We start from the raw sequence: 13,468 nt of genomic DNA on the forward strand, positions 1-13,468 counted from the left end.
AAGGGAGCGTTTTATGTATTGATTATGTTAAGAAAAGATGTCGATTCTTTCACTGCCGTTTATACAATGTCTCAAAAAAGTATTTTTCATGAATTATTTTCAAAAATATTCATTTTTTCAATCTTACAGAAAAAAGTTTCATATAATATTCAGAGCTCTATAGTCCATACTTAGAAATTTTGATGTCTTAACCTCTTTAACCCCTTAATGATCAGGGACGAGATATCTCGGCCCAATGCAAATGGGAGAAATACATTCCAGCTCACCCCCGTTTCTTTACCTCTTTTCTCATCATTTGGAACTCTATGTGAATGGATGTAGTTTTTTTAATGCTTCTTCCCTCACATTGGATGCATCTTTCTGCTATGTATATAGGGTGTCCAATGAATTCATGAACATAAAAGTGCTTGAAAATTCAAGGAATATATATACGTGTATCGGAATGCTGTTTGCAAAATGCTCTTCAAAAAGGAAACTTGTTTTTAGTACAGAAGAAAAAAACTAAGTTCAAACTTTTCTCGATAGAGGACGCTGCACGAAAGCTAATCGCTGAAAATATTCATACATATATCAGTCTTGTAAAATGACGAGTGTACGATTAACAGCTCATTTTTTCCTGTTACTAGCGATTGCATAAGGCTTTCATTGTCATGTCGATAAAGTACTATTGGCGAAATTGTTCTACTTCAGTCCTGAATCGCCGGCTGGAGCTTTACGAACCTTTTGGACACAGAAGGGATTGAAGGAATGTCCAGAATGCTGCGATTTGCATCCTAGCAGCGTCATCTGTCCACAAAAATTTAAACTGATTTTTCCCTGTAACGTATACGAGGAAAAAATCCCCTTTCGCGAGAATAGCTTTTTTTGCAAACTGAATATATATGTACTAATTCCTTTCATATTCCATCCTTTGAGCCCTTAGGTGCCGTATCTTTCTGCTGAACTTTCTATGCAATGTTTGGACCATTCGTTAGATTTCGGTACGAAAACAAGCATAAAGGAAAGATGAGTTTTATAACAAAATTAAGAAAACAATAAACTGAAGAAAGGTTCGTCTGATCTAATTTGCGTTGTACAGCGCCCTCTATCATCAAAAATTTGAAATAATTTTTTTTCTATTCCAATTTTTTTTTTTAAGCGAATAACTTTTTTTTCAGAAACCGCATTCCAATTTTCCAATTTCTTCAATTTTTTTTTATGAATTTTTAAACCATTTACGAATTTATGGGAATTATATTGTGGAAGAGAATAAAAGGATGTGGTTTATCACAAAAGAGAGATCTACAGCACTCATCTACCCACCAACCCCCCTCTCCTCCTCCTCCCCCCCCCCCCCCCCCCCGTTATGCATGTATTTCTAACATGCGAACAAGGAAACTTGTTTTTGAGAGTTTCCGCCGGTACTTAACATAAAGATTGTCCAAATTTTTTGCCCAAAGCCTGTACGTGAAGGGTTTAGTAATGGATATATTTCGAGGGATTATCCGTAGGGCATTGCGGTAGGCTTTCAATGCCAACCGCTGCAGATGTAATATCATCAGCTGTTTCCATTATGTTCTTACATTACTCATAAATGATTGATCCACCGGAAAAGTTTTGATACTTGTGGGATGTTTCATTATTTATTGTCAAGTGCGTGATTTTGAATCGTTTTCATTAAAATGAATTATCGTTTTCATTACTGCATCTGCGGACATTTTGAAGTTTTGCATACTAAAGGAAAATTTAATAAACTTCCTAGCATCACTTTAAAAATGTTTCGTATTTTTTTCATTATAACACACATTAAAATTACTTTATAGCACACATTCAACGTGGAGTATTTTCTGCGCAGTCATTCCCACATGACTTTATCTCCGAGTATTCGTCCTTGAGGTGTTTAAAAAAATGATAGGAAAAGTTTCCATAAAATTAAGTTTTTATTTGTTGATATTTTTTCTTTCTGAGGTAGATCTTTGCAAACAGGATAACGGAAAAATGTTCATCGTACATTAAAATCTCATTACGATTACTTCATACGTTCTCGGATTGCAGTGATGTAAGCAGGCAAGGCCAATGTCTTCGCTAATTTGTATTTGATATCTTCTTCTTTCGGTAGAGTACCTCCCAGTTCCATGGGTACTACATTCGGTTGTACGTAGGAAAATAAATCAAGCTTGTTGTCATGAACCATAACCTTCAGTAAAAGATAATAATAATATCGTCGAAAAATTTCAGCATTTTGGAGGCTTTAGGTATATTTGCATTAAAAAACAATAATTTTTATGGATGTTAAGCACATACAAAGTTGCTTTGTATTTGAAGACGCATTTCACCACTTGAGAGTACCTCATTCTAGCAATAACTTTTGATAACGGCACCCAGGAATGATGAAATGCGTGTTTTTGTTGATTTTGTGTTCAATCCCTGCACGATTATGGACGAGACATAACTTTTCATTTCTCCCTGGTTTTTTTAAATGTTTTTCCTCATCATCGCGAAGCTTTATTGTAACCTTATGAATGGAAGTTGTTCTCTCCCCCCCCCCCCTTCCGATTCTTTCCATACTCCTCTTTAGTGATTTCTCTGCTCCCACATATAACGTATCTTTCTTCTATATATTTATATGAGAGAGAGAACAAAAAGGAGAGAGTGAGAAAGAGAAGGCGAGGGCAAAAGTCAAATCTACTGATATATATTTTTCTCTTTCAATTCGTAACATGCGTTACAAGAAAACGTTACAAATACAAATACAACGCCTCAACATACAAAGTGCCCAACAGAAGAAAAAAAAAAGATTAAGAACACCACTATTTTCAACACCACTTGCATTCAAAATGTTTTCAATTTTAACTTTTTTAAAGTAAAACTTACTCTATTTTTGACTTTTTCTGAGCCAAGAGAAGCCACAAGCACCATTACCAATTTTGTGAGCATAGATGGATTTATTCCATTAACGGACTTCAATCGTATCGGCAAACATACCTGTTAAAATGCATGGAGGGGAGTGGGGGAAAGGAAGAAAAAAAATCAACTGACAAATTTCAAATGGGTAAATTCCATTTATTATCCATTTAATCAAATACAAAAATGTTTTGCGGTCACAAATGTATCAGAAGAAGTATCGTTAATTAATTGTCTGAAACGTAGAAATATGTGTGTAGTGTCTGTCTACTTTTACTTTGAATGATAGGAATAAAAAAATCTGGTGAGAAATTTGGTTGCGAAAAGTGTGGAAAAAGCAGTATGCCCCCTCCCTCGCAAGACCGCAACTGGGGGGGGGGGAAGAGGATCTAGTGCTCCGGGTGCCAAACCAAAGGGGGTGCAAATTTCACCCTGTAACCTCTCCTTCAATATTACAAGGGGCTACTAAATTGCGTGCTTGCCCAAGCATCTGGTTGCGGCCTTGACCCCCCAACATGATTGTAATGTCATAATTTAATCTAGATTATATACTAACGCGAAATGAAAGTAGTTTTAAAATTGATTGGGAACATTTAAATCCTCATAAAATAAGGGTGCGGTAGCCCAGGTCGACAAGATACTCGCCTAAAGTACCAAAGGATGTTTAGAGGTGTCGTGAGTTCGATACCCGGTTCGTCCTTGTCAGAAAACTTTCCTGACACAATGGTACAACAGAAACGGTGACATGACCACCGATACAATTGCTACCGCAGGGAGTCCCCCCATCGATGGGTTAGCGGAACAGCCTCTCGATGAGCAAAAAAAAAGAAACAAGCCTGCCGTTCGGAATCGGCAATAAATTGTAGGTCCCGGTCTAATTAGCCCTCGTGTGCAGAAAATGACCGTGGTGCGAAAAAAATGATCAAACGATGATCATGAAATGAAATTTTCTGACGTTGTGATTTAATTCGAGTTTCAAAAAAAGTTTAAACGCGTTTTTCTAATGGTTTTTGAATCTCAGAAAATCCTTAGATACTCAATAGGTAATACTAGATACTTAAAGGCCACATTAGGACTTACAGAAAACACCTGTATGTTTGGGAATTAATATCACTTTAATACAATTAATTTATACGCGATTTTTTGGAGGTTTTGCACGTCTTGAATAAGAGGCCCTGTATAAGCAGTATAATTCGAAATAGATTTTTTTAAATGATTTTTCCGCCTCGGTCTGTCTCTCTCCCAATACGTGCCATCAACTATGAAAGAAAAATCAGCTCTGAAAAAAAAAATTAGCATTTAAGGGTTAAAAGTGTTTATTCTATTGAGAATTGTTCACATATAATCTGAAATACAAAAGAAAGGTAAAAATTTTGTTTCAGTATTCAAAAATTGAGAAATATGTTGTTTATTTTTCAAATTTGATTGAACCAACTCCGTTAAGTAAAACATACAAAGAAAACTTATGATAGTTACCACCAAAATTTGGTACAACAAGTATATATAATACGGAGTGGCGTATCGAATGTATTTCAGTGGGTTGCATTTGAAATCGAAGACGCATTTCAATCCATTGATTTGAGTCATCGGTTCATTAAGAGAATGCAGAATCATCAATATACTGCAATGTAAAAGTTCAGTAACAGAGACTTTGGATGGATTCCAGCGACCTGCAATGAATATCCAAGATTAGTTGTGATTGTCACTGCGTAAGCGGTTCTTAAAATTAGACAAACGATAGTACTTCATTATAACCCTTTCAGACCTTGCTGCAAATGTGTGTGGGTTACTTTTTCCCACTACTACTACTACTAAACTACATATGCACCTCGTCCATGTTCTTCTGCGGAATGTGTTGGAATGTGTGTGTACGTGTTGTGAACCTGACGTGAAGTTTGTTTCTGCTTAATGCTTATTACAGTTCTGCCATCGGCCATCTATTTTTCGAAATATGAGTGAAGTGTAATGATTTAATATTTTTACTGTTATATATAGGCCTGTTGCTCTCTGTGGCGAGGCTTTTTAGCGAAGATATTGGTGATATATCATAGACTCGCAATCGCGCCTCAAAGCTGGGAACCACAGAAAATCAACTTCAGCCGACAATCACTGTGGTGCCGGTGGAGTTTGAACCGGGGTCCTTGTCCTGACTTGAAGAATTGTTGTGTAGGTTTTCATTTAGAAATATGGTGAACATGAACTCTTTGGAAGCTTTCGTCAGTGGGCAGCACTTGGAATTGAACTTTCAGGTCGTTTTTAAGATGGCTTCCAAGAGAGTGCCAAGAGAGAATTTTGACAATAAAATTCTGGAAAAAACTGTATTTGAAGATGAATATGCCCTGCATCATCTTGGCTGAGAAAGTTTGAATGAAGTGAATTATATATATTTCTTCACAGAAAAAAGAGAAAAAAAGAATAAAATTAAATAAAATATTTGCTGACATTTGTTTTTAATGCATTTTTTGAGTATCAAAAATGCAAAAAATATTTTGGAAAGTCAAAAAAAATGAGAGCTCTAGGGTTTGAAAGCGATAAAGTAATTATTATTACACACATTCTGAAGCTAAATTTCGTAACGGAAGCATTACGTGATAACGCTACGGTTTAAGACAATACATTCTTTGTGTTTTTTTTGTGCGTCTTTTGCTGTTGAGAGAAAAATTTTTAGATACATTTTATTGTTAACTAACACTTTCCTCTCGTAGATAAAGTGCCATACTTCGTCTTCATTCCATGCGTTTTTGAAAAGTTTCAAAATTCTTGTTCATCAGTTACGAAGAATTGATACTGAAAATGCCACGCCCCACGAGCTTATTATGAGCGCATTCGATTCAGAATTTTCATGCATCAACTGTTCTGAAACGAAAGACTTTCACTTACTGAGTCGAATGACTCCGATAGTATGGCCTTCATTGTCTCTGCGGGGAATGAGCTCAATGATTCCGGTTTTCAAGATTTCGTCCAATATTTTAGGATCCACTGGTTCGAAGTACTCTCTATACTTTTTGATCAACGCGACCATCTTTTTTATAGAATAAAATGTCTTCTTGACGTTGAATTTGCGGCTCCGCAAATACATTAGGATGACGTCGTCTGTGAACCATTCTCCTTCCATTCCATCTTCCTCTTGATAGAACATATAAAAATATTGCTTAATATGCATTATAAAGGGTGGTCCAGCAGTCCGGACCTCTTTTGAAAAAAACATTAAAAACAACTAATAATGATAGAGACAAACTGTTCTAATAACTTGAAAAAGAAGGTCTCAAAGTTTTTCTGACTTTCTAAAACGACCTGCTTTGAAAAAAAGTAAAAAAAAAAAACAAAAACAAAAAACAACTATCAAAGATAGAGGTAAACGGCTTAAAACGTATGAAAAAGGTTTCAAAGTTTTTTTACTTCCATTATTTGTAACACCCATGTTACAAACAACATGGAAAGGAATGCTCTTCAGGTTTGACATCCTCCGCGTCACTTAAAGTTGTATGTACACGTATAAATTTTGTAGTAAGTAAAGAAAGAAGAAAGGCCGTTTGTCTCATCATTAACGGTGATCTTTTTAGTATTTTTTTCTTCACATGCCAGGACTTTTGGACTGCCCTGTATTTAAGAATGCAAAAAATAAATAAATATAATAATAAATAAATAAATATAGTAATAAATAAATAAATATAATAATAAATAAATAAATATAATAATAAATAAATAAATAATTATTAATAAATAAAATAATAAGAATGAAATAAAAAAAAATGACACTGAATTCACATTTTTCAACGGTGAGTAGTAATTACTTGAATACTGAGGAATCTGAAAACTGGCGTGGTAAACATTATTAAATTCTCAGTTTTAGTTTATTTATACTATGTATGTGAAGCGCTTAATATCAAAATGAAAAGCATTGGTCAAAAGCGCTTACAATCAAAACTCATTTGGTTGCTTAGAATTTTTAGTTCATGATTATTCATTTTATATTTTCCTCTTTCATACACATCAATATCATTAAAATTGATGAATCAGTGGCGCTTAAAAAGATACATGTATATGTTAAAGTTATTAATTATGACATACATTTCATTGAATTGATAATTTTTTTAAACTTACTGCTAATGAGATCTTTCACATCTTGGACGTGAATCCGTCTTTTTTCTGATGTTTCAAATAATTCACACTCAGCTTTCATGACGAATTTTTGAGGCAAATGTTCCATATAATGAGGGTAAAACTCCGACTGAATATCCAGATTCATTTTGGAATTGAATAGCCGCTTTGATGACTAATAAAAAACAATCTTAATATCAACGGCCTATTTCAGAAATCCAACAGTCTAGATCAGTGTGGCTCAACCTGCGGTTCGTGGACACCCAGAGGGTTGTGTGGGTATTCTGTAAGAGGTCCGAGGATTATTACCATTTACTACCATTGCATGAATGACACATTTTGTGATGTGTAATATTAATTTTTCAATTTTTTATGATATGCAAATTAGGGAAAAACATTCTTTCAGATTTTATTGGGGGGCATCGAAATTTATCTTCGGGTGCTATGGTGTGGGGGAGGGAGTGCGGATCATTAACTACTACTACACCAACTCCGGTCATATATCGCCATATGACAATTTTCAACCAGTGGAGTTGGGTGGGAAATGAAGGCTCTATCCATCGGTGGTCGCCCTAGGCTCGGTAGGTAAAGAACTTGCGTCGAATGTTCTATGCCGGGATTCGAACCCATGGACCTTGATGGTAACCTTCATAGTGGAAGACGAGCACCTTTACCATTGCGCCACTCGGGCACCCACCTCAATTATTATTGCCATTTACCTTCACTACAAAGGGTCCACGATATCAAAAAAGGTTAGGAAACACTGGTCTAGAGTACAATCTATGCATTAAAGATTCGAAAGAGACGAAAAAAATAAATTAAATTCAGTTTATTTTGATGCATCATCGGTTTCCACACATTATCAAAAACCTTCAATCCTCTAGGGTCTTTGCTTATCAAGATTTCATCTGCTAATAGATGAGAGTAAAATATAGGAAATAGTTTTTTACCCTCCATTGGACATTGTAATTAATTAAAAAATCCACTCTCTTATTAATTTAATCGCTATGTTAATGCATTGTTTGAATTAAAAATATGCTAACAACACCCAATTACATGCGTATATATAAAAAAAATTCAATACGTTTTTATTTGGGTGTAAATTTATTTACATTCAAAGAAATTGGAATAAATATGTTGAACCATTTTGTTGACGTTAGTGTCTCGTTAAAATAATTTTTGCAGGAATATATAATTTAAGGGGTCAGATACCCTTTAAAGCATGGAAAAATGTCTTTTTTTACTCGCCTCAGAAACTTCGGCTTTCACTGGATTATCTACTGTAAACCAAATGCGAAAAACCTGGAACGATACTTATGTTTAAAAATAAAAAAAAAATACAATAGATAATTCAGATTTGTGCAGGATTTTTTTTTTTTCGATTTCTCAAAATCACAAATTTCAAGCCCATTCACGATAACTCCAAAAACAATTAACCGATTTAAAAAAAATTATTGGCAGTTTCATTTGCATTGATACAACGAGTATAATGAACTAAAAGATTTCAGATCCATACAAAAATACTTGATTTATAAAAAAAAATCGTTTTTTTTAATTTTTGAAAATTTAAATTTAAAATTAAATTTTTAATAAAATAACGAGTCAATGAAACTTCAATCGTTTAGTTCATTTTATGAAATAAATTGTTTTCTTCGTTTGAATTACAATATTGTGTTGATATCAGTCTTATCACATTGATTTCGTGTCATTTGATCAAGCGCAAGATGGTTTTAATGCATCTTTTGAAAATTTTCAAAAAATTAAGTGAGATATATGTAAAATTTTATACTGACATAAGATAGTATACTTAATCAAAAATATGTGTGAAAATTGTGAAGTTAATCATCAATGCTTGAATAGAATTGATGTTTCGACTGGAGCATAGTTTTCACTATGGTAAAGGGTATGTAGACCTCAATACAGAAAAACGTACAATCTAAAAAAATTAAATTGATAGAGATACAGTTTGAATTTCTCTTATTCTACTAATTAACTCGACCACCACTCGACCACCACAGGCCGCTGTGGTGGTCGAGTGGTTATAGTGCCGGACTCGTGATGCGAGGATCCGGGTTCGAACCCCACAGTGGTGGTCGGCTGAAGTTGGTTTTCTGTGGTTCCCAACTTCAAGGCGCAAATGCGAGCCGATCTCCCCGTTAAAAAGTCTCGCCACAGAGAGCAACAGTCCTACAACGGTAAATCATTCAACCATAACACTTCACTCATAGTTTGTAAAACTGGGGGCAGATGACAGCACTACACATAACAAGCATTACACAGAGACAAACTTTACGTCAGGTTGCACTACACGTACACGCACATTCCCGCATGTACCGATTCGTTGGGGGGTTCCGGGGGGGGGGTGCATGTGTGGTGTAGCAGTAGTAGGTAGGGGCTCGGGGATCCATGATGTTCAGCCACCTCGTTGGGCAATTTGCCTGTTGTGGCGTTGTATTTGTATTTGTATTTGTATAATTGCCTTAAATAATGACTAAAATTCCAGCATTTCAGATATACGATTTATATGATATTATTAAAAAATTACGGGGAGAAGTAACTATGGAGAAAAAAAAAAGCTTACAAATGTTATAAATTAATTAGAAGAGTTAAAAGTTAAAATGTTAGAAGTGTTGAAATTTAATCAAAGCTTTTCGAACCTCAGCCGTCTATGGATGAGCTCTCGTTCAATTGCAACTCTTTCTATTGGTACATTGAAAGAAGAAAGAAATTTAGAAGAAATTCTTCGAATAATTCTTGACATACATGAGAACTGCTTCCATATAAGTCAGTGGAGAGCATCAGATGTGTTTTTTCTTTTTACTTTATGGGTGAATTCGTATAAAACACCCATTATATACACTAGATGGCGAAGCAAAAAAAAAAAAAATCTAGTAAATTTCTCTTTGTGACAGATCGAAGTGAAAACTATAAAAATAGTATTAGTGAGATTAGGGAAGAGATCCTTATTTCCAGCTTGATGAAAGACATGAACTTAACTTACATAGTGTTTATTATATATTTTTTCCTTTTTTGCACTGGCATGTTAAGTTGCGAAAAAATGTCAGATATTACCTAGAGAATATCACATTGTGTTCGGAAAAACATAGATATAATCTCTCAAATGAAACAATTATCCGTGATGATCTGTCAAAATGCACCAGAATAATTATAACTTGTTTATAACACTAGTTATAACGTGTTTAGCTATGGTTTCAGTCTTTCTGAAGATGATCGATCAGATTGAAGTTAATTAGTATTGTTCCTGGGAATCACTAGTAATTTTTTTATCACAATTGTGTTTTTACACAATCGTAATTTCAAGTATAATGTACACATATCAAGAGAATTGCGGATTCACCTTCAAACTAAATGCGTTAGATGTTTGAACACTCATTAAGAACTACACGGTGTATATAGTAGGTATTGGTCAACCTAATTTTAGGATACTGAAATTTGATTTTTTTTGTAGCCCCCCCCCCCCCTCCTTCTCCCATAATTCACCAAGGTTGATAATAAGTCAAAGGGACGTAATGTTCCGTCAAAAATGAAGAGTGAGCCCTGCTACGCCATTTCCGCCATACGTCGTTTGACGACCACCATGGGAAAACAATGGAACAATTAACTGTTCACATATTCGAGGAAAAACATCAAACTGTGCGGAATTCAGTCAATATGGTATCAAGTTGAGTTTTTTTCCTGATTGAAATTGATATCGTTGCCACAAATACGAGAATAATTACAGTCAAAGTATCGGGATATTCGAGTCATGTACGTGTCGAGTTATCGCGGTTCCACTGCAGAATTAACGAAGTATGCACAAAATGGATTCACTCACATTTCAAAGTGTTTTTAAGGGTACCACATACAGAATGCGTGCACTCACCGAAAGAGCATCATCAGAGTTAGTATCAATGTACGTTTATGCGGGGAAAAATACATATCTTGGCTGTAATGTGCTGAAAATGTTTTTGCATTTAAAAGCAACACCAAGTTCCTCGTGAACTAATAAAGCATTCTGGAATATATACGGCAAACGGTGTGATGTTGACCTTCAGCCTTTCCAAAGTGTGAGGTTCCACGTATAATCTGGTTTGATCTGTTTTACCCCAACAAAACAGTCCGAAATGGTAAGATTTGAGACTTTTGGGGGACCCACCGACACAATAGAGATGATTCTGCCTCCAAAAAAAAAATCTTCCAGCATGGTCATAGTGAAACTTGTTGCTCGACAGGTCGTAATGTTTTACTGTATCCAGCTATTGCATTCATTATTTTCAAGCAAGGCTAGCTGGCAATATCTTACGTGTATTATCTTAGTAGGATCTTGTATCTAAAGTTGTATGAAAAAACAGTGGACAATATTTATTGTTTTGACATGGCAAACTAGGCGGCCTTTGTCGTAGATAATGCGGAGATGAATCATGCAACAAATGCACCTCGTAAACTAAACATTCCTTTGAGGAACTTCTAACGAACTGGGGCAAGCCAGAAAGTGCCGTGTATGTGTTGTATACATACCTAACATGAAGTTTGTTTTGGTGAAATCCCTGTTATGTATTCCAGACGAGCTGCCATCGGTGTTCTGAATTTGAAAGCAAAAACAAACACGGCACTTTATTTTCACCTGTTCGTATTATACGTTCGAATTTTAAATGTTGTAGATCTGATTGACTCTTTAATCATCATCATCAATTTAATCATCGACTGTAGAGCGCTATGCTCAGTTGCTTTGAGTAACAAATTGAAACAGCTTAACGAATGATCTAATGGATGCTTTAATGGATGCCCTTAAATAAATGGATGTCCTTACAAATGAAAGTCTGAAGCTATTGGCAATACTGCACACATAATTCAGTTAGGCACTCCTCAATTTTCGCTTCAGCTATTTGTCTGAACCACTGTTCTTCAACTGCCGGTCCACGAAACATTTTCCAAAATGTTAAAGTCACTACATGATTGGAAGAGTTGCATTGTTTCGGGATGAGAAAGATGATTTTGAAGTTTCTACAGTATTTATGTGAAAAGAAAAAAAATTGTTTCGTTGTGTCAGGAATAAAAACCAAACAGAGAATTCGAACAAAACTTTTATATTTTATTATTTAACGAATTTTTTATTCACAATGAAGCAGCAGATGTCATTTCTACTAAAAATTAGTGACTTGGCACATCAGAAAGTAATTGTAATTCTGTGGAAAAATGAAAATATAGTAACCGTTATACATATATATATATATATATATTACGGTGAATAAAATTTACACCGTTGTGAAGAATAAATATAAACAATTTTCTGTACCATAAACCATATAAATGTATAATAGATAAAGCTTTCTATGGCACAGTAGGTACTTTGAAATCAGTGAAGGCTCTTCGATCAGGAGACCTGTTGATTCAAGTTCAATTTGCTTCTATATTTATTTTTTATGTAAATATACGAAGAAAACGCCCGTTCAACAAGCTCCGTGCTAACAAAGGGCAATAAAAATATTATGGCTTTTCTAGAAAGTTCAACGTATTCATCACCACCGCCAACTGTTAGCCAACTGTTAAATTTAGCTCAGCTTGTGGCAAGAAATCGTCAAGTGTTTCAAGCACTTCCTAAAAAAAGACCACTTCCTAAAAAAAGACCACTTCCTGCCGAAGTTCAAGCAGCCACGTCAGGACTTTACCCGGGACAACCACCTAACTTCGGTGTGCAAAAGCAAAGAGTTGTGAAGGATGTCCATGTCTTCACACAACAATTTGAACAACCTGTATTTGGTAGACTTCATCTTGACAAAGTTGGCAACCTTGACCGCTTCATCAAGAACGTTTCGCAAATTTGGAGACAACGGTTTCGATGCAGGGATCTGTGAATATAGTAGAGAATCCATTTCATTTTGTGACCAGGCCTCCATCAGCGATAAGATCTGCCCTCGCCGCTATTCGAAGAAAGAGCCGCTCCATTTCCTTGGCCACGGTTCGAACAGCGCCCTGACTAGGAGTAGCGTCTGGATGAATAGATCGGGGAATCTGATCTGCAGACTCCAAGAACGAACACCAAAGTGGTATTAAAGGTGCTTCTTGCGGAAAGTTGGTCATATCAAAAGAGAAATGATGTTCTGAAATTCGTTAACGACGTGTAAAGGACTGGTGACAATTTGTTTGTCTTAAGAAACTGCAAAGTTGGGGGGGGGGGTTTAAGTAACGTCACTGTAATTTACCTTGTTAAAAATATTTTCCCTCAATACGACATATACGAGTTTTTATCTTTCTCACTCATTGTTAACTAACAGCTGATACTCGAAATAATACAGCAACTGTCGATGGTACGTATTAACAATACAGGACATTTAAATCAAACCATTATGCATTGATAAAAAATAATTACAATCTGGTAACTAAATGTTCTCGCGGTATTTCTAATATAATATAACACAAAAACATAAAGATAACACGTAGATATAAAAACATAATTATATCTACGATTCAGCCAAGAATACAA

At 35.2% G+C, this 13,468-nt stretch overlaps 1 protein-coding gene across 1 annotated transcript; it reads right to left on the reverse strand.

Annotated features, from left to right (window-relative positions):
* Positions 1-1,931: 1,931 nt before the first annotated feature.
* LOC149076501 (clavesin-1-like) lies at positions 1,932-7,158 on the reverse strand. Its single transcript, XM_089244077.1, has 4 exons — positions 6,988-7,158; positions 4,360-4,553; positions 2,854-2,964; positions 1,932-2,176 (listed from the first exon to the last, which is right to left on the reverse strand). Exons 1-4 carry the CDS (start codon positions 7,130-7,132, stop codon positions 2,009-2,011), a joined length of 618 nt encoding a protein of 205 aa, XP_089100203.1. The 5' UTR covers positions 7,133-7,158; the 3' UTR covers positions 1,932-2,008.
* Between the last annotated feature and the right edge of the window lie 6,310 nt (positions 7,159-13,468).

The sequence above is a fragment of the Pholcus phalangioides genome, unplaced genomic scaffold (assembly GCF_987345545.1).
Source record: "Pholcus phalangioides strain wild (caught in Gottingen) unplaced genomic scaffold, Ppha-v1.0 ptg000015l_1, whole genome shotgun sequence".
NCBI lineage: Eukaryota > Metazoa > Arthropoda > Arachnida > Araneae > Pholcidae > Pholcus > Pholcus phalangioides.